General features: G+C 34.5%; 2 protein-coding genes across 2 annotated transcripts; both read right to left on the bottom strand.

The window, feature by feature from the left end:
- Positions 1-276: 276 nt before the first annotated feature.
- Positions 277-16,527, bottom strand: LOC125060534 (thyroid adenoma-associated protein homolog). The gene is made up of 28 exons (XM_047665498.1): positions 16,280-16,527; positions 15,952-16,123; positions 15,490-15,723; positions 14,995-15,244; positions 14,690-14,871; positions 14,175-14,389; positions 13,278-13,462; positions 12,509-12,699; positions 11,490-11,628; positions 10,506-10,661; positions 9,902-10,098; positions 8,974-9,088; positions 8,723-8,865; positions 7,873-8,043; positions 6,777-6,938; positions 6,475-6,550; positions 6,168-6,352; positions 5,188-5,326; positions 4,431-4,661; positions 4,094-4,246; positions 3,911-4,030; positions 3,720-3,823; positions 3,002-3,086; positions 2,748-2,920; positions 1,629-2,338; positions 1,006-1,268; positions 647-741; positions 277-283 (listed from the first exon to the last, which is right to left on the bottom strand). Exons 1-28 carry the CDS (start codon positions 16,380-16,382, stop codon positions 277-279), a joined length of 4,956 nt encoding a protein of 1,651 aa, XP_047521454.1. The 5' UTR covers positions 16,383-16,527.
- A 210-nt stretch (positions 16,528-16,737) lies between these two features.
- Positions 16,738-19,491, bottom strand: LOC125060403. Its single transcript, XM_047665291.1, has 2 exons — positions 17,917-19,491; positions 16,738-16,925 (listed from the first exon to the last, which is right to left on the bottom strand). Exons 1-2 carry the CDS (start codon positions 19,463-19,465, stop codon positions 16,816-16,818), a joined length of 1,659 nt encoding a protein of 552 aa, XP_047521247.1. The 5' UTR covers positions 19,466-19,491; the 3' UTR covers positions 16,738-16,815.
- Between the last annotated feature and the right edge of the window lie 3,125 nt (positions 19,492-22,616).

The following is a 22,616-nucleotide window of genomic DNA, read 5'->3' as shown; positions in this document are numbered from 1 at the left end:
TTAGTTTTTGTCTGTTATTACGAAAATTGGCACACAAGCAAACAAAAGGGTTTGTTTTGAAACAAAATAAAAATAATAACATTAAATAATATTTAGTCAATGTAGTATCAAAATATGATAAAAAGTAGATTTTGGATTTTTTTCTAATCCGACATTATTCTACGATCATGACGAAATGTATGTTATTACAACGTATTAAAAAAAAACTTAATTTATACATAGGCCTTTTGTTATACCAAACGGAAAGATAATTATAAAAAAACAATTTTTGTCAGATTAGTACCTGTAAATTAAAAAAAACTGTAAATAAAAAACGTTACTTAATAAAATATGTTTTTATTCATAACAATTTAAACATGAAGTTTTATTGCAACGGCTCAACCGTTTGTCATAACATTTGCACATAGATATATTGGCTTTTATTTATAACTTAAAACAAAGAATAATTACTCAATATTAAGAGAATAATTAAATTATACTGATAAATCACATTTCTGTCCTGGTATTTGAGATATGATACAATAATGCTACTTTGGCATTCGTAGTATTATTTTTATGAAATTCACTTAAGTTTTGGCCACACAAAGACTCAAATGTTTGTCTATACCTATTTATACTATAATGCACATATGGTAGAAGATCTGACTTTTCCCACTTTTGAAGTGCGGCAACATGCGCTGCCGTAAAAACTGTTTCTTCGGAGTAAATGTTGTACCGTTCATTTGTGTCGAAGACACGACACTGGAATTTAGATAAAAAAATTAATTTTAAGAAATTATAACTATATATGTATATAATGTCATAAGACAAAGTTACTTTAGGACTCTTGCTGGCTTGATTAGGTTAATAGAAATCCAGTCTCCCGGATTTAAACTTGTTCACTTTAAACATTAATGATTAAACTGTTAAAAAAAGGCATTTTTGCATATGTATCTGAGAAAGCTATAAAAATATTTTGTGACAACTCGAAACTCGAACTCATGATCTCTTACATTATATAGTTACCTCATCATTAACTTCATCGTTCATGCAAACTTCACTCTTAAAGTCCAGCAAAGAAAGAACGCATAATATCTCCTTCCCATTTTTGCAACTACCCACAATTTCCATCAAGAACTCTACAGCTCTACTGGGTATCACGTGACTCTCGTGGGAATGATTTCTATTATACAAATTGGTTATTATACAAGCGATCCTCTGTCTGTATGTCTGTTCGTCATCTTCTAATAATATGGCTATGGTGCAGAACAGAGTCGCTTTGTATTCAACTGAAAAAAATCATTGTATTGTGAAATTGGTTCTTGCAATTTTTTTCTCACAAAACTCGCGATTTTAAGTGAATAAACAATAATAATATTTGGAAGATTGAAGAACAAATAAAATAAAAGATAAAGTTGTCAAATATTTGTGCGTGCGTTCAGTCATTGATTTCGAGTAAATTTAGGAAAATGTATCAAACTACTTAAATATACAACAATTTTTATGTAATTGTCTTAATCAAGTAGTGAACTCAATATTTCTGTTGTATTCAATGTAGTAATAAAATCATGACTGTTAATCGGTACGAAGTTCGCCGGGTCAGCTAGTAGATAAATAAATCTTATAATTTATACAAATTTTATACTCACACAATTCACTTTCATCCAAATCGATATCCATAGCCAATAACCTCTCGAAGGCTTCCTCTAAAAACTCAACAACGACCTCTCTAGTATCATCCGCGTTATGAGAAAACGCACACGCGAAAACCACCCTTATTGCTTCCAAAACACTTTTGCCGGACAAACTCGATCCTATGATCTTTTTACTTAAAAAACCCGTTAAACTCTTCAAGTAAATATGAGTTAAATTCTCATGTTCGGAATCGAGTAAAAATATCAACGATTCTAGTAAAATTGTATCGTTTACATGGTTTTTCTTTAATTTAGCGTTTATTATGTCCTGTTGCGTATTTTCTTCTAGAACCAACAATTGCAGCGCTTTTTGCGTGCATTCAAGGTATTTGCTGTCCAATACATTGCATAAAAGCTGTATATAATTGCCCTTTCTCAATAATCGCATGGAATTGGATATAATCTGTATTTTATTTAGTGTTGCCAGCGAGTTTAATGCAACTAAAACTATTTCATACGTGTCGTGTTTTAAGCATTTTTGTATAAAAACACTCGTTTCTTCTAAATCGTTGTGAATATTTAAAATGCTAAAGTGAAGATTGACAACGTTCGCTAAACAGACGAATTTTCCCGAATTAATAATAGATTTCGATCCATTAAATAAAATATCATTTAAGAGCGGTTTTGTATCGTTAATTAATTTTGCGTAAATTTCTTCTGGAAATCTGAAATAAGTATTCAACAAATATTATGAAAGCAAAATCAAAATTAGGAAATTGTATGTCCTGATTGGCACAATAGCGATGTTTTAACCGACTTAAAAAAATGAATTATGTGATATTGTCGAAATTTAATAATATTTGAAAATGATAATTCATTTAGGCTCCCAAGCGAGTATCCTTAATTTGGTATGTATGACAATTTCTCAGAAATTAAATTATATATAAATTTAAAAGTTTCATTTAAATCAGCTCAGCAGTTTTGGAGATACCTACATATCTTAATCATGTTGACTAGTTATAGAAGTGGGTTTGATGTTTTAAAATTACTTTTTCTTTACAAGCAGGTGAACAACTGTGCCAAAACCAACAAACATTTAATATTGAAATACAAATATATCTTTTAAAAAATTACCTTTGTATAATTAAATCGACCATTTTGACATAATCATCGGTGAGAAGATAACAAGGCATGCGCGTGAGTGTCTGCTCCACGATCCATTTCGTATTTAAAAGGACTTCTTCTAGATCATTCAATTTATCATCAAAACATAGATCATCCGGCTGGGCTTCTAATAGTTTTATTAACTAAAAAAAAAATTGTTGGTGTAACTAAACCTTTAAGAGTTAATGTATGAGAGAGTTAAACAAAACTAGGTTAAATGTTACCTGTAATATGACCCCATGGCAGTAATTTTTCTTAATCAGACGATCGTTCATCAACTTCAACATTGCCTCAACATGCGATATATACCTGCAATTTCATTATTATATTTTTAAATAACTATTATTATTATATCTTTATAAGGGAATGTTCTGATTGAGTCGATTGGCCGTTGATTTTTATTGTTGTTTATTAATCATTGCGATTTCTCCAAATTCGATTTAAGAATCATAATTTAATTAGATTTTAGTTATTATTAAATTGTTTCATAGTTTGGAATCATTACCTAACTAATTACTTTTAGGCGATTAAAAAGAATGGCGGAGAGTTTATTGCCAGTTCTTCATTCTGTTCTACGCCTTTGATTTGAGAACTGGCAGTAAATGTAAAATTAGAAGCATTTAATGTATATTTCTTTTTTGACGATCATAAGTGTACATTGTGTTACCTACATGAATAAATGATTTTGAATTTGAAAAAAAGTACGAACACAATGTACACTTATGATCGTCAAAAAAGAAATATACATTAAATGCTTCTAATTTTACATTTACTGCCAGTTCTCAAATCAACCACATAAATGATAGTATTAATTATTATTATTCCCTAATCATTCCAAAATATCAAAAATGCACAACGTTAATATTCAAGTTTTCACTTCTACCGGCACTCCCGGAGTGCAACCCGTCGTTTTTTTTTAAATAAAACTTGAATAACACTCACATATGCGGCGATATGAGCGGAACCATCGCTCTAGCGGCCAATTGCCGAGTCTTAAGCACGGGGCTACCCGCGCACGACAAAACCAGTGGGATGAATGACACGAGCTGAAAATTTATCCAATTTTTATGAAACGAATATTGCAGCCTTTTCTTGAAGAAAAAAATAGTTTTAAGTGCTATATATATATATACCTTTATATTAGAGACGGTTCCTTCCAAGGCAGACGGGTAGAGCCTGGCAAGGAGAAGCAGGACAGGATACACGGACGGACGAAGCAGCTTGTCCGAATCGTTTGCTTCCGCTAACTTATTCTGGAATATGTTGGACATTAAATAAATAAAAAAAATAAAAATTCATCTCTCACAAAAACCTACCCCCATATAATCCGCAAGCGCCGGGTATCGTAAAAAGAATATGCGTCCGGTCATCCGGTTGCGAGTGCAAAGATTATCCGGGTCCTTGCCCCGAGTCACCCCGAATATCCGGACCATCAGGGCACTGAATAGCAGCGTCGATGAATTTCTCTCCTAGAAATATACTTTATTTCACAATAATCATGTTTTTATACAAATAAATGGAAATTCTTTATGAAACTAAAAAAAAAAGAGTTATTTCATATAAATTCAATACATATACTAAAAGAAAACTAAATTATTATTTACTTATTCAAAATACAATCTTTATTTTAGATCTAGGCTTATGAAAACTCACCTGCCAAGTGCTCCCTTCGAAGCCTTCCAACGCGAGTAGCAATCCCTCCCCCACATAGGCCGCCACCGCGTCGTCGAGGTTCGTATTTCTGTACAACGCGCGTAGAACGTTCGTACAGTGCGTCCGCGCCTCCACCGACGGGCTCCGTCTGCCGACGTGCAACAACGTGCGCATGCATTGCGAGAAGCATTTGGGGTTGCCCGTCACTTGGAGCTCCGTTATCACCAGGGCCTATTTGACAGTTTATTTTCAAATATCTTATGAGTTTAGGCACATTTTATAAGCTATTTCATAGATTTTATCGCGGGATTTGAGCGCGGCGACCGAATCAAAAAATTCCGTAACGAAAATAAAAACCTAACATACGATGACGTAATATAGGTGCGGCGCGTTAGAGCGGGACAGAACGCATACAGCGTATTCACATCTCTATGACGAGATCAGTGACGTAGCGTAAGAGCGTTAGAGTGAGACGGATTATATAGGCGTGTTAGTCTGAGTCTGGTAGAGTCATCTATCACTGTATCTATACAATTAAGATCAAACAAAACAAAAATACTGCATAAATAAATAATTATAACTGCATAAGTTGATGAAAAATGCTATGCAATAGCTTTACCGCGGCAGTCTCGAGTGCCACATGTTTTTTTTTTGTTCAAATAAGACTAGATTATTTACTCTGGTAACTTATATAGTATTTTTTTACATGGTTTTTGACATTTTTTTATAAAAATTGATTAATGTCTTAATGCCTCGCCTGTATCATAAAAGGCAGGCCGGCACTCCTCCTGGTCGCACACAACTTGTGATGATCCCCGCTTTCTATGACCGCCAACAACTCTCGCAGCCAACGCTTCGGGAGCTCGTGTAGTTTAGGGCTCTGACAGCGCCATAGCCTTTAAGAAAATATCACAATAAAGCGTAAATTGAGCCTGCCCAACGCGTCATTCTACTCAACTTCAAAATTCCTTACAATTAAACAACTATACTTAAATAGCAATATGCAGACTTTTTCGGAAACATACACCGACCAATCCACGTCATACACAACGCAACATAATATATATAAGCTAATAAAGACGCACTTTTCTCGATCACACTTTCTTAAAAACAAATTTTCACTAACAACTGTGTGACGACTCATTGGTCTAGTGGTTAGTAGCCTTGACTGCGAATCCATGGGTCCCGGGTTCGATTCCCGGCTGAGACGAACATCGATGTGATGAGCATTTGGTGTTGTGCTTAGGTCTTGGGTGTTTAAAAATGTATTTATATGTCTATCTATCTATAATATGTATGTATATCCGTTGCCTAGTACCCATAACACAAGCTTCACCAGCTTAGCATGGGACTAGGTCAATTGGTGTGAATTGTGTTTAAAAAAAAAAATCTTAAACAACGTTTTCTCAACCTGTCCTATGCTTATACATATATTCTTCTCGTACAACAGTAATTTAATTATAAAATTGTAAGTGTTATATAGAAATAATTATGTCAAATACCGTTAGTATGTCAAATGGAGAACACTGCCCATCACAGAAGGAATCCGAGAGCACATTCTTTTTAACTAAACCGCCTTTCTTTCTTTTTAACAAAAACTTCAGAGCATGTTTTATTGCATATTATATTCAAGCTATAAATATAGATAAGTTTTTGGTGATCTTAATTATTTTGCCTTAAATAGAAAATCAAATCATCAAGAAACATAAATATATGAATAAAGAGTTTCAACCTCACCTAGTCAACAACTTGGTGAAGCCGACGTAGGCCTGCTCGAACGCGCCGCGATGCTTCGTCTCGGCTAGCAGAGCGGTGAAATGCTCTCCCATCTCGCAAACCGACTGAGCACTGACACTCCCGCCTGACCCGCATTCCCCTTCTATCGACAGCTTCGAAGATATCACACCCAGGAGAAGGGATACCTGGAATACCATTTTTAATATAAAAGAAAGTTCGTACCAATAGAGGGCGTTGTCAAACCAAGTAGTAAATATAAAACGCATTTCAAAGATTTCCAGATTTTTTAGGAAATGTTCTGCGATACCTCTTTGACCGATCTCCAAGCGCAAAGCAACACCATCTGCGCAGTGACAGGTCGTCCGTCTTCCAGGCAAACGTTACTGAAAGAGATATTTCATTTTATATTTCTTTATGAAGAGGAGAGAGATTTTTGTATGTTTGAAAATCTACTCAAAAACATCTAATAATTCTTTTACATTAATATGTCACACTATTCATGATATATTTCCAAATTAAAAAAAATGAAACCAAGATGGACAACTAGTAGTTAATTATGTATATAACTGTAAGAAGAACAATGAAGACTTGATATGAACACGGTTTTACCTGGAGTCCTTTTCTTCTATGGCAACCCCATTCATGTCCATGGGCAGATGACCCTCGGGCGAAGAGTTATTGACCACGCAAGCCACGGCGTGATTGACACGCAGACACAAGCTTATCATGCGGGTTATTAACTGTGTCCATTCTGGGTCACTCGATATCGCACTGAAATTAAATATTGAGAACACGCTTAGCTAAAGCTAAACTGCTATTGATAAATTGCCCGCTGTGTGGGCGTGGATATCCGAAAGCTGTATCTCGGTTGCTCCCATTCCTTGGTAAAATATAAGTGATATGAGCTGGTTCCACTGTCTCGTGTCAGAATAGTAAATGAAGGAATCCCAAAATCGATCAGACTAAGACTGGTGTTCACCATCAACGGTAAACAAACAAACAAACAAACAAAAATCATTTATTCATGTAGGTAACACAATGTACATTCATGAACGTCAAACAAAAAGAAATATACATTAAATGCTTCTAATTTTACATTTACTGCCAGTTCTCAAATCAGAGGCGTAGAACGGAAGAGAAGATCTGGCAATAAACTCTCCGCCACTTTTTTTAATCGCCAATTTTTTTGTTTTACACAACGATTGTAAGGAGCTGCAACCATTACACAATGTTCCACATAACATCTTAAATAATGAATAATAATAATAAAATTAATTAAAAAAAGATTTGTCCTCTATCAGCAGGAGGCATGATGATCATAGTACTGTGTATAGCCAGTGCTAACCTTTAATTATTGTAATGATAAATGCGTTACGCTATACGGTTGAATTGAGTGCGCATGCGACTGCGGTTTGAAAACTCTAACAACGTATACCAATTCTAGTTCGTGTGTCAAGTCAAATTATATAATTGTCTTCCTTCTGTGACTGACTCCGATTTAGCGCAACACTCTTTTCCCTCATCACAGAGAAAAAAAAACTGTTTTCTATTTATCCATTTATTATTAATTACATCGTTTTCTATGTAGATAAAGTATATTGTGAACACTTTTTACGTACGTACATTAGTTTAATTACTTTATGCCTACGCGCCGCTTAATAAATAGAAGTAATATCGATCTGTTTATATTGAGAATACAAAATACCCAGCATCCACGGTCTCCAACAGATATCTGACGCAGTGCACGAGCCCGTACATGGGTGCGTCCTTGGCCGCGTGCAGCACGCTGCTCTCGCACACCGCCACCTCCGCCTCCACCCGAGACAAGAGGCGGGACACGATGGTGAAGCTTTCTCTCTCTGGTCTATCTGTGTCTCTGGAAAGTACCGTTTCACCATACTTGACATTCAGCGAATTCATTTCTTTTTAATTTAAATATATAAAATTAAAGAGGTATGAAAAAATAATTGTTCTAAAATATTTTTAATTCCGTAGAATTCAGACATTTCATAAATGTTGTTACTAAAAAAGTTCTCCACCGAAAAAGGGACCAATTTGACTTATTTGAGGGCAATAAAAAAAATACTACATATTTTTTTATATTTTACCTACAAAAAGGTAAATCTAAATATTTACCTACTCAAGTGATCTAATCCAAAAAAAAAACAAATATTTCAACATCACGAATAATAATTATATCGAATTAACTTTAATTATTTTATTTTTTCTTTAGCTGGCATCACTGCCTACTAATTCCAGGTTTAGTAAACCTTTAAAAAAAAAATAAAATGTTATCTTAACCTACTTGTGCGTTTTTTACTGTTTGTGATGAAAAGGGACGTAATCATCACTCGCCGTTAAACCACTTTTAATATGGAGCACCACACTTAATAAAATGGGTACATTATCTAACAATAAAATGTATGTATAGATTTCGATGTTCAGACACGTATTGAAATTGAAAAATGTGCCCGGCCAAAAAGGTTTGCCATCTTTGACATGTCAAAAAATGATAGCTGTCAGAATTCTACGGAATAAAAAATCAATTTTGATACCTTTCACCCAAGTCCCGTACGTATGATCCACACCGATTCCTCAATAGTAACAGCTTGTACGCCGCACACGAGCAGTCAGTGGGTTTGACGGACGACGCTTGTGATAAAACATCTTTCAGCTTCAAACTCGTTGCGAAAGTTTTCTGAAAAACCAAAGACAAATATTATAGGTTAAATGATATCTACGATTTCTTAGAATTATAAATACGGAGTTATAACTTGATGAGAAAAGATCAAACGTTCTTCAATACCTCAAACGTTTCTTTGGGACAAAGAGTCAGTATCCTCAGCGCCAATATTTTGTTGTTCTCATAACTGTCTTCGAGATGCGACAAGAGTCTGTCCACGTGCTCATCTCTCCAAACCCTGGAACAATATAAATTACGAGTGACGTCATTGGATACGAACTTCTCGAGGATGGGGCTGTTGATACGGTTGATGAGGTAGACCAGTTTACAAGACCTACTATGTATATGACGATGCTTATTTTTCAGGGATCTAGTATTTTGGGGCTAAGCTAAAAGTTAAAATTTATCGAAAAAATAGTTAAGGTTTTTTTTAAAATGTTTGTTTTACGAAACGTTGATTAAAACATCGTTGCGATGGTATTTCTTGAAATTATTTTTTTACAATTTTCCCACGACGGGTACAATACCTCCATCGCCTATTTAGCTTCCTTCTGATAGAGATTTTGGCGCGAATACATCTTTGAATTTAATACGGGGACAATCCTAATAATAACAAACGCTGCGTTGCAGTTTCGTCCAGAACTAAATTACAGCTGGATAGCACAACGATAAGCGAGAACATTTTCGCATTGCGAATAAGAAGGAAGTGCCGCAATTTTTAGGTTATTTTGCTACGTATCGAGATTTGAAATTTGTATAACTTTTAGCTACGATTTTCGTTTAAATGCCTGCGTCGACTATATTCTGTTATGTGGAGCAAGATGTAACGGCGGTATCTCCTAACAAAATACCTTTTACTATTAAACCCTTGATTCATGGTGATAAATGCAAATTAGGAGGATTTTTTTATAATCATAAACGTACACGATTTGAAATATTTTGCCATAGTTCTTAATTTTGTTAAGTTGGTAAGATTCACTTGGCTTAAAGCTACTACAAAAATTCTCAACATTAATAATAAACGTTTGTTTGCAAAGAAAGTGGCCCTCACCTCTGATATCCTTCCAAGGAAACATGTTCAATCCAATCCAATACTTGCAAAGCCACTAATCGCCGGCTGTAATTTGCCCCCACGAGTAGACCCGAGTAACACTGTTCACGGAGATCTTCTACGAACTGGAGATAATAGTCTGATTGTTCTCTCTTTCTCTTCAACACTTTGTAACTGTCCTCGAGGCGTTTCACGAACTGCAAAGTTAAGCGTAAAATAGTCCATAACTTATCTGCCATAACATATCTGCCTATTTATAAATCAGACTATTAATCTGTCTTTTAATTTTTTTAAACTAACCTAATTTAATAAAAAGGATATTTTACATAAGAAAGTGTCACACTATACACTACTTCCAGTCTCTATTAAGAGGAAGACACTTTGTGCTTATGTTCTATTTTTTCACTTACCATTGTTAAACACTTAAGAATAACGTGCACTCACACTTATTCTCTTATTCAAATAGTTTTGTCCTTTTCAATCTTCTCACTAAGCTGGTGGTATCAAGAAGTTTAAAGCGACTAAATCTTTCCCAAGATCCTTTGGTCTGCGTCTCCAGTAATTTTAAATCATAATAGGTACCTATTTATATGAAAAAACTTACCTTTTTCATCATAGACAGCATAAGTTGTCTAAAATGCGGCGCCTGCGCATTGCAATTATATTTAAGGAAAAACAGGACAAATTTTAGATCTTCGGGCGAAAACATCTCCGTTGACTTTGGAGATTCCACTACCAGAGATAAAGATAGGATCCTTGTCTGAAATATTATTAGAAAAAGCTTAAAAAATCCTGTCAAAATTAATCTAATATATAAAATTCTCGTGTCGCTTTGTTTGTGGTTAAACTCCTCCGAAACAGCTCGATTGATTCTCATGAAATTTTGTGTGCATCAATATGCAATGGGGTATGGTATGTCTGAGAATCGGACAACATCTATTTTTCATCCCCGTAAATGTTAAGGGTCCACACCTAAATTATTATTTTTTTTTTTTAGATATTTTTTTTATGATACAGCATTAAAAATACATACAACCCCTAATTTTCACCCCTCTACGATCAACCCCTATTTTTTTATTATAAATGATATACACGGCAAAACAACATTTGCCGGATCAGCTAGTTACTTATATTATTGGGGTCCAATCGAGAAATTCCAGGATATCAATATCTTAAAAACTACTAAACCGATCTTGATAAGATTTGAATTTTCGTCTAAGTTTATCTATTTATTAATATCCAAATGGATATAAACAAAATGATAATTTCGGACGGACAAACATACATACAAAGCGTCCTACGAGACACGTACTAGGAAGTCTAAATCATATTCAAAAATTATCCAATTCCAACAACGTCTCATACAGTTCACTTCCTTTTTTTTAATCGGTTAAAAATACTCAAAAACGCTTGTAGTGCATTTTTTTATCCATTTCCATTTTTTATCCTCCCATTGTCAACTCTCTATCTTTCTCTCAGTTTAATAGAAAAATCGATAAATTGTATTTTTTTTGCGTAATCCCAAAATAATAGATCCCTGAAAAATAAGCATTGTCATATACATAGTAGGTCTTGTAAACTGGTCTACCTCATCAACCGTATCAACAGCCGCAACCTCGAGCAGTTCGTATCCAATGACGTCACTCGTCCGTCGCGAACGACGGATAACGCTCAGTAACATTAGCACGCACTTCAGATTATTCGTAGTCTCCGTCACATATGGCAACCTGGAAAGGTTTGAATAACATACAAAAAAGTCGAGCATGACGTACTGACCTGAGCCAGATTCTCCACCGACAAAGATACAAATGCTACGTATTTTTTATGTTTTACCAACAAAAAGGTATATCTTAATATTTATTTCCTTACTCAAGTGATCTAATAGAAAAATAACAAATACATATTTAAATATCACGAACAATATATCGAATCAACTTTAATTACTTTATTTTATTCTTTAGCTGGCATCACTGCCTACTAATTCCAGGGTTAGTAAACCTTTTTAAGAAAATAAAAAACTTTAGAGGTGTCAAGGGACACCCGGATGGAACGAAATTCCTTTCGATTAATTTATGTTAATTGGTATCATAACAGTATGAGATTTTCTCGACACCAATCTTACGACGAAAAAAAAAAGACAACATCACGAGGTGTTCCCAGGCGGTCACCCATCCAAGTACTGACCTCTCCCGACGTTGCTTAACTTCGGTGATCGGACGAGAACCGGTGTATTACAATAGCAAATAGCAAAAAAGTGTCGTGACAACTTTTCGTAAGAATTTTTTCCGTCTAGCCCCCTTTCACAACGCGCGATAAGGAACTTCGTTCCAAAATGTTATCTTTACTTGTGCGTTTTTTACTGTTTGTGATGAAAAGGGACGTAATTATAAATCACCGTAAAACCACTTTTAATGTGGAGCACCGCAATAAAATGGATACATTCAATAACAAATAAAATGTATGTATAGAGTTAGATGTTCAGACTCGAATTGAACCAAAAAGATTTGTAATCTCTGACATGTCAAAAAATTATAGCTGTCAGAATTCTACGGAATTGAAAATCAGAGTATAATATATTAAAATGTACAAAACAATATAAAAACTCACATATACTCCAAAATATTTTCATCCATCTTCACAGCGAGGGCCAGTAAATCTTCTAGAATATTCATAACGGCAGAGTCCAGGGAATGGGTGGAGACGTGCTTCACTATGCACATCACCCAACCCTCGTACGCCTCTTTACCGGGACGTTCTTTCATGTGCTTTTGAAGAAGAACTTCTAGGAATGTCGTGGCCTGAAATGGAAATTATTAGTTTAATAATTACCCTAATTATTAAAAAAAACCAGATCCAATATGGTTAAATGGTTTCACATAATGTTAGTATAATTTCACAGCAAAGCATTGTTAGCCTAGCAATCTAAATCTCTTTGCTTTAAAATGGTAACTTGGTATAATAAAAATATATTAAATTGTAATAATGCATTTCAGTGGTGCTACAACCTTTTTAGGTCTGGGCCTCAGATTTTTGTATCTGTTTCATGATCATTTGTCGACTAATAGGCAAATAGGAGATCAGCCTTCTGTGCCTTGCCTAAGGCTGGTTTCTTCAAGATGTTTTCCTTCACCGTTCGAGCGAATATCAAATGCGCACATAGAAAGAAAGTCCATTGGTGCACAGCCAGGGATCGAACCTACGACCTCGGGGATGAGAGTCGCACGCTGAAGCTAGTGGCTTCACTGCTCAGAATAATGCATTTGGATTATATATTTGTTAACATATATGCAAGTTTATTTAAATAAATGAAATAAGTTTTTTGGAAAAAGTAAAATTACATTCATTTTTTTTCTCAGATTAAAATTCGCATACTAACACTGGCTTGTACTGCTTGTACGTTTAAGACACATATGACCTCATTAATAATATTTGGGAACACCTCCATCACATATTGTGCCCCCAGCTCATTGGTCAGAGACGTTAAGGTCAAGTAGAAACTCTTGCGGTTCCTGTCAAAGCTCCTTAACGCTTTTATTATACTGGTAACTCCAGTTTTATCGCCTGAAAATCGTTATTTAAAATAAATTAGGTAGGACACTTGTTTTGCCAGAGACCTCAACATTTAGTTTCCGCCTCAGACGCAAAGAAGAATAATGTATTAACAATAATAGTAGAAAAAATAATAATAGTGAAAATTAACAGTGTAAGTAAAGAAGTCTTGGAAGATTTGTGTATATATGTAGTAAAAAAAACTAATTGGTACTAAATAGTATATATAGTAGTAATAGTAGTTATAAGAAATAGATAAATAAAAAACGTGTGGCACTCGGGGACTGCCGCGGTAAAGCTATTGCATAACATTTTTTATCAACTTACGCAATTATAATTATTTTTTTATGCAGTATTTTTTTTTGTTTGATCGTAATTCAAACTAACACGCCTATATAGTCTGTTTCACTCTAACGCGTACCGGCTGCACTGGCCGCGCTTACGCTACGTCACCGATCTCGTCAGAGAGATGTGAGACGCAGTATGCGTTCTGTCCCGCTCTAACGCCTATTGGCCCCACCTATATTACGTCATCGTGTGTTAGATTTTTATTTTCGTTACGAAATTTCTTGATTCGGTCGCCGCGCTCAAAGCCCGCGATAAAACCTATGCAATATCTTCCAATACATATAACAATTAACCGAATACAAGATTTTTTATATTTGCATAATACCGTTTGTAATAGATATTCAAAGTTTAAAATCCACCCACATACAATATTTACCTTGTCTCTCTAGTCCTGAAGAATACTTCACAATATTACCCAACATCTGCGACGTCAGGTGTCTCACACTGTCCATATAATGCTCTAGATGCGCCCAAACGAATACTAGAAGGCGATCCGTCACTTTCACACCCATTGATGACTTATCTAGCGATTTACTAATGTGTACCAGGCTACGGGTTACACCTAGGGTAAAAGTTGAGTCTGAACTCATTCTGAAATTATTACATTAGTTTATTAATATTGTATGTTTGCATACCACCAATTTAATCTACTATTTTTATATTACATGCATAATTGTCATACACCTGTATGCAGAAAATCTCATTGTCGTTTAGATAGAGTTAAAAATAATTGGTTGTCCCCCAGGGCATGAAAAGTTTAAATCACAAACACAATGCAGGCACAAAATCAGAAGCTATATCAAAATGATCATTATATTACTTCATATAGCTAGTGAAATTAAAACTTAATGCAAAAGCACTATATTAACCAAAATAATCCTTGAGATTTACCTGTCGCCTATAGCTAATATATGATCTATAAGAACTATTACAGCTATTTCAGTGCCCACACATGTCAAATGCAACTGTTGTACTGGCACCACCGTAGCTATTGCTGAATACAGACTAAGCTTTGCAGCATCATTTGACAGCAGCTCTTCAAGGCTTGAATTATCGGTAGACAAGGATAACAGCTGAAAAGGGTTAATTTAATTATAAATTATAGGGAACCTACAAGCATATCAAGTAATATTGTAAATAATGTAGTGATGTATTTTTATATTTACATAAAATAAAATATCAGTTAGAAGACTTACATCAATCCAAGAATTATCCCCATTCTCCAAAATATACATTGCCACAAGCAACATTCCACACACTGACTTTGTGTCCATTGGAGCATCTTCATCAAATAAAATGTGCTTCACTGATCTTGTGATCTCTTCAAATGTACACACCATTTTATCTTTGTCACCCACCTTCTGAACAATATAAAGTAATAACCGCAATGTCAAATGTGCTAAGTTAAATAACTCTGTTTTCTCTGTTGGTGATAATGTATTGGAACTGAAAAAGGAGATACAAGCTTATAATTATTTTTATATAGAACTGAAACAAATGCTAAAATTCAATGCTCCTCAATGGGTTCTCATCTGACAGAAATAAACCTTAATGACTTAGATTTATTAAAGTACTTAAAATTATAATGTTTTTCTTAATCATTACCAATTAATTCATGTGTAGCAAATTTTTTCTTTAAATATTAGATATTTTAAGATAAATGTTCTTAAAAATATACTATTATTAATTACCTCAATGTAGAAACAGCACAATTTAGGCAATCTCTAAAATAATTGGCTAATGAGACTTCCAAGTTCTTAAAAGCGGCAGCCCCTGGGGGGAAATTTTCTATACAAGCAGCTAGTTTTGTTACAACATCCTTGTAATCTCTATAGGTTGTAGACTGGCTTTTCATCATACTAGTTATTTCCTTTGAAAGCACTACAGAAAATGCCTCCTGAATATCAATATTTTTAGCTATACATCTGTGAAAATAAAGTACCCTTTTAATTTAGTGTAGTTTTTTGTAATAATTTACTTATACCTCTTCCCTAACATGAGGCAACTTTATTAAGAGTAGTGTAGTTTTAATTGCCAGCTTTAAAATAATACTTTTACTAATAATTTTAAGATACTGAGAACTTTTGACAAACTTGGGCAAACATTAAAATATGACAATTTGGCGGTGAATAAACTTATGCAAAAATAAATACCGTGTTAGGAAACTTTTGACGGGATGTTTTTGTTCAGCTTGTAAAAATACAACAACTAGAAACCTTAAATTTTCATTATTACAAGGTTCTGAAGAAAATATGTCCTTCAAGGATGAAAGTTGTTGATCAACACTAGTTGCATTTAGAAAGTTATTATGATGCTCATTTCTATCTGAAAAATACAAATATTCAACCTTTTATAAAAGTAAATAACAACTTCAAATTTTAAACGCAAGTTTAGAAATTACATATATTTAAAGCCAAATATTAATATTGTATTCCATATTTAACAAAGTAGAACTAAATGAATAAAAATCATTGAACTTACGTAAGTTATTAATGTAATCTTCTGGAATTAATATGGGTTCGACTCCTATGGGGTTTTTAATTTTACATCCTCCACCACTTATTCTTAAAGACAACCCATTCATTTTGGCGTAGGAACGTTTTAAATACTTAAAATAGTTCCACAAGATATTATTTACACGTTTCTTGTATTGTATGTCAATGTTTATACTTTATTGTTTACAAAATCCTCAAAAATCATCGTGGTGGAAAACTTGAAAAATAACCTACAAAAAGTGAATTGTCATTTTTGAATATTAGGTTGAACTTTGAAGGCTAGGCACCACTTGGGTACTGCGATTTGTTCAAAGTTTTGTTGTTTCCTTGGTAGTAGGTTCATAAGATTAAAAAAAATATTTATGAATTTAAATGATTTTTGTCCATATTGTCAGTGTCAAATTAACTCTAATCTGCCTTTTATTTGGGGAAAAATAAAAACAGTTTTAATTTTTAGTTTTTATTAAATGTCTATAAAACATTGTAGATACTTATAATAACTAAATCACTATTTTCTACTTTCTACTCAGTCTTGGCGGGCTCTGGCGCGATCTCTTCAGAGATCTTTTCCTCCTCATTTTTCTCAATGTTCTCTGCTTCTTCTTTTATCCTGCTGCCGTTTGGATTATCGCCTGTAATCAATAACAGAATTAAAATACTTGTATTAGATAAGAATGCTTGGGATTAGATAATGCTATACAAAAACTTCAGTTAGTCACAGACTTTGATTATCATTATTTCAACTCTAAAGGCCGATTTACATTATCTTAGTGTTTAGGAGAGTGCTTTAGGATAGTACTTTAGTTGAAACATGTAAACGCTACTTGCTTTAGTAAACGCTACGCTAAAGAACTTGCATTTCAAGTTGTACTAAAGCACTCTCCTAGACACTAAGATAATGTAAATCGGCCTTTAGTCTGAATGTTTTCAAACATTTAAAAGATAGCCATTTTGTATGACTTTTTCGTAAGGCGTACATAAAAGGGCGCGCATTAACTAGTTATGAAGTAGTTATACCATTTCAAAAGTTTATATTTTTTGACAGTGTTTGGTTAGTAGAAACATGAATGATAAATTTTAATACATATGTTAGTACATTACATACTCACCTAATTAATGAAAGTAAAAACCTTAAATGTGTATATTAGAAATTAATGTATATTGTAATAAAATACAGAACATAAAAAATAATAGTTATTTTATGTTATACACATATACGTTATATACAACACATATACATTCGAGTGATTATACCTGAATATTAGTGCCTAATGTATTTATAGCACCGTTGATAGCATTCGAGACAGATAATGTGGAGCCATTAATAGTGGCACCAATAGTACCTATAAGACCGTTCACGAAATTTCCCCACGCTGTCACTATAGAAGATAAAAAGGATATTGGTAAAGCATGCAAAAAGAATTATATGAATAATCAAAATAAGAAGTGTTGTGTGCAAAGTAAAAATAGTTATGATACTATACATTTTATGGCCATAACGAACTTTTGCAGTGTATTTATAAAAACAATGTGAAGAATATATATTGATAAAGTGAAATGAAGCATATAGAAAATTAATTATTCAATTGTAATTATTGTATTACATTGTGTATTAAACCTTACCTGCGTTACCTGCACCGCCTCCATGTCCCTTGCTATCTTCGTTCTTGTTTATAGATTCTCTAGGTCTGTCTGGCTGTGTGATTCGCGCAGCTACCGTCTGCAGGCCTTTGATAATAGGGTTGTTTTGGACTAATTGCCGAATGGGGCCTGGTTGCGCTGCCGCGGTTTGGACTGGTTGCGCAGCTTGCGGTTGTGCTATCGGTACTGCTGCCTGGGGTTCTTGGGGCACTGGATCAACTGGAACTACGTTGACCCCCTGTGGAACATCAGCAGAGGGCTTTTCAGCAGATCCCGCGCTGATAGCAGTAGCTTGATTCGAAGATTGTGGAGTGGATTGCTGATTTTGGTTACCGTTTGGTCTTGAGAAAATACTGACGATGCCCTGAATTGCCTGCCCAATTGGGTTTTGGCTAGGCTGCTGCTGCGCTTGCTGAGGGTTTTGACCGCCATTAACAAGGTTGTTCCATTGATTCTGAACTTGTTGAATAATATTTGGCGGTCTCCAACCTGTCTGCGCTGGCTCATCTGCTGAGGTTCCTGGAGGCTTTTGTTGGGCCTGTGCCGCTTGAGCAGTCTGTTGTCCTTGTTGTCCAAATGGCAATTGTATGCCTTGAAACAAACCACCCACGAAGTTTCCACCCTGTTGAGAAGATGACGGTGGGGGCTGGCCTTGATTCGCATTAGGATTAAATACGCCTTGTACGGCATTGTTCAAGTTGGCAATAGAGCTTGCCATTCCTTGTTGGAAGTTATAAAGAAACTGCATCACTGGATTATTATTTTGAGCAACTGGTGCTTGAGTTGCGCTGGGAGGTTGAGGACTTCCAGCAGCATCGGCTTCGGCCTTGGCAGCTTCGTCCTCTTCTTTCATGATAGCAAGGAGTTCAACTCCTTCAGATAATGTGTGTACTCCCGATTCAAAATTACTTTCCAACACTCTCAGGCGCGTTTCGACAACTTTAACTTCTGAATCAGCCTCTTCAACTTTGTCGGGGTTTATATAAGATTTAATTGTATTATTTAATTTTAGAACTTGCTCATTGAAAGCGCTTTTCAAGTTAACAATGTTTTGTTGAATAGTTGATAGCTTCTCATTGTTTGCGAATAAATTTTTAAAGTTTTCAGAGATGCCCTTTAAACCGAGTGTAAACACTTCTTGCGTATCTTCGATGGTTTGTTTGATTGCAAATACTGCTTTTTGGGCATCCGAATAACTTTCAGGGTTTTGAGTTTCATGCTCTTGCCGCTGAGGTAATCCTGGGTGTTCGAGATCGATTGGTGCGCGTTTAAGATCGAAGCTGTCACCCTCAGGAATGTAATCATTGGAATTTTCATCTATTTTCTTGACATCCTGGATCACTTTCACAGGGATAGCGTTGCGTAGGCTGTTATCGATGTCCTTGACTGTGTTGGCTTGATCGACAAGCTCTGGTTCACTTACGAGGTTATCTAAGTCGACATTATCGAGATCATCAATCTTCCTGTCGGGTAGTGAGATGGTTGCGGCGCGTGCGTACACGCAGAGAGCGAGTAGCGCGTACAGCCTCATGTCGGCGCGGTGTGAGCGGCGAGAGGGCCGCATGTGTGCATATATAGCGCGCCTAACGGTGCCCTCGTGCAGGCGCCCGCGCCGCATGACGCTAAATGTTTTTGTCACTATTTGTGTTATAAACTAGCACTAGTGAGTATCGCTTTTCCTTTTAAAACTGCATCGCTAGTAAAAGTTTGTGCGTAAGTGAAATGATTTGATTACGCAATTTTTTTAGTACATTTCTAACTAAAATTATATTATCAATTTGACATCAAAATAAGTACGTATGAATAGACGATTGCGTATGTATTTCACTTACATTGCTACGATTACAATTAGTACATGGTTTTAAGTACGTGGACCCAAAATAGACATACAAAAATATTTACAAACTTAATTAAAAAGTAAAATTAGAAAGATTTATTCCACCAGATCTAAGTAACGGCGTGTTTTTTCGTAATTGATAGTCGAATTCTTTATCTTACCGTTAGACAAATTCTAGTTTTTATTTTAATTATAGTAACATCGAGACGATAGAAAAGGACTTTTTATTGCTCTACTATTTATTACCCTAGATTAATAAAGAGATACTTCAAGTGTGCAATAGCATCAAATAGTTTCGTTATTAATATTATTATTAAGCCTTAATTGCTGACACCCAGTGCAATATATATAAACATTGTTTTAGTTACATAACCTAACTTAATCTAATACGTCAACTGTGCCGATTTTGGTGATCAGAGTTTCGTTAAAGATAAATATAAATTATATTTACCTAAATAATAAAAATAAAAGCTATGTTTGCAGCAAGATGTCTATAGCATGTCTGCTGTTCATTACACACACATACACATTTCATATAAAGAAAACTGAACAAAAATACTAATACAACTGTGAACTAGTAGACATTTCGAAGAACGACCTTCAGTAATTGAAGAGCACTACAAGTGGAGAAACACCACTGAACATGATTCATCAACTATGTACGATATAAAATTTGACAATGGACAATCATAACTATATTTATTAATTGTTATGGAATCTCGCTGTCTGCAAGGGCTCTTTCTCTCTTTACCCTCTTCTTTATGAAACCCTAATCAGTCTTATGGACTTTTAAATAAAGAATTCTTTCGTCTTTTCGGTCAAATCGTGTCTATTCAAAGATGAAAAGAAACAGATGAGTAGTTAAAAGAGTGTTTTTATTCTTACGAACGAGGCTGTGATAATGTAATTCTAAATTCAATCTTACCATGCTCATTCAGTCATTTGCGTATTAAATTAAGCTCCTAGTATTAAAACCTTTTCACCGTTTGATATGGTATGTAATAAATATACTGGTGCAATTAAAGTACCTACTTAAAAGTCACGTCAGGAAGAGATCTCTCAGGTATCCACTAGGTTATCTGAACGTCTGGGTCGTGGGGTCGCTACCTCGACGAATAATAATACGTCGCTTCGTATGAATTTAGAGCAGGGTATGTTTAAACTCTAATAGTAACAATGTATCGAGAAAGTATTTATATGGCTGGCTTAATCGAATTTTACACAGTTTGCTGAATTTACCTTATTCCATACCATACCATTCCAAACAAGTAACATTATTCTAGAACTAATTATCTGTAATAAATATTATTAACAACAAAGAGTTCCTATATATACTATATAAGGTGGTACTTGGTGTGCTTAACAAGGCGATTCTGCAGCTCACTCCGAGCTATGTTTTGAGTTGTTCGGATTGATACCTTCAGCTGAGTTTTTTAGTCTAGCGTAACCACTACACCTAATTTGATGTTAGTTACTAGCTAACCCGGCAAACGTTGTTTTGCCATGTATATTAATTATAGGAAACTTTTTTTTAATTCAATAAAAATAACTATCTACTAATAGGGGTTGAATGTATTTTTATATGCAGTATCATAAAAATGTAAAGAAAAATTGTCTAAACAATAGTAAATAACATTTATAGGGATGAAAGATAGATAGTAGCCGCTTCTCAGACTTACCTACTGTATATGCATAAAAAATTTCATAAGAATCGGTCGAGCCGTTTCAGAGGAAAATGGGAACGAACATTGTGACACGAGAATTTCAAACGAGAAGAAGCTTCAAACAATTTCATTTAACATATATTTGTACAACCCTACAAAAACCGCCACCGAACTTAAATCGAGTCGTGGCAAGATTTTTAAATATACCGTAGTATAATTGTGTTGTATGTGCTAACAAAAATATTTACCTTCTCAACTTCACCTGTTTTGAAGTGGTCTTACCAGTTTTTCCTGGTTTTAAATGCAACTTTTTTATGTCATAATGATATGTAACAAGGTGCATTGTACTCATAATGCATTTAAGCGTTGCAGTCGTTATTTGCTTTTAATTTTTGTCTTTAATTTATATTAAAAAGATAATATATCTTTAGATCTCTCTCTGATTTTGATATCTCTAAATTGAATATCAACATATGTCAGACATTTGATGAACTTGAATACTAAAAAATTGGTCCGGAGAATTAATTAAAGCTTTATAAAGCATTTCCTCGCTTTGCAGTTGCGACGCTAATACTGCAAGAATCGAAAAAAATAAAAATCACTTTTTAAAATGGGAATTAAGTTAATTATTTTCTAAACATTTTGTAGTATTTTTAATAAGTTAAGAAATTCATACTAGGAAAGGGTATGCTCCACTGGCGCCTTCAAAACTAAAATTTACATATTTAATTTAATGACCGAGATAAAACAAGTTGTGATAAATAAATATTTGAGGTAAACGTTGGCAAAGTATTATCAAAATACACCGGTCATCGAACCAGGCCAGGTAGGCGACTCTACCGTTATACTTAGTTAATTAAACTTTTTCGAGAGCTTTTTACAAGCTTTTTTAGGAAACATCTAATAACGAGGGTTCGTTCATATAAGTGTGATTTAAGGCAGAAATTAAGGAATCTGATATTGAGGATATCTTGCTAGGACTATTCTTTACTAGTTTAAAACAAGTTCTTTGTCAGTTTTTTTAACTTTCGTAGATAAAATTAGATTTAACATATATGCACTGGGTGGTAACGCCTGTCCAATAAGTAACAAATAGCTGCTTTCAGGTGATTTATACTTTGAAGTTCGATAAAATCGAGGTATAATATATCTGAAGTCATAGACGCATATTTATCTGTGAT

The sequence above is a fragment of the Pieris napi genome, chromosome 21 (genome assembly GCF_905475465.1).
Source record: "Pieris napi chromosome 21, ilPieNapi1.2, whole genome shotgun sequence".
NCBI lineage: Eukaryota > Metazoa > Arthropoda > Insecta > Lepidoptera > Pieridae > Pieris > Pieris napi.
Note: the sequence above shows the minus strand (reverse complement) of the source record. Positions and strands in the feature narration are given on the sequence as shown.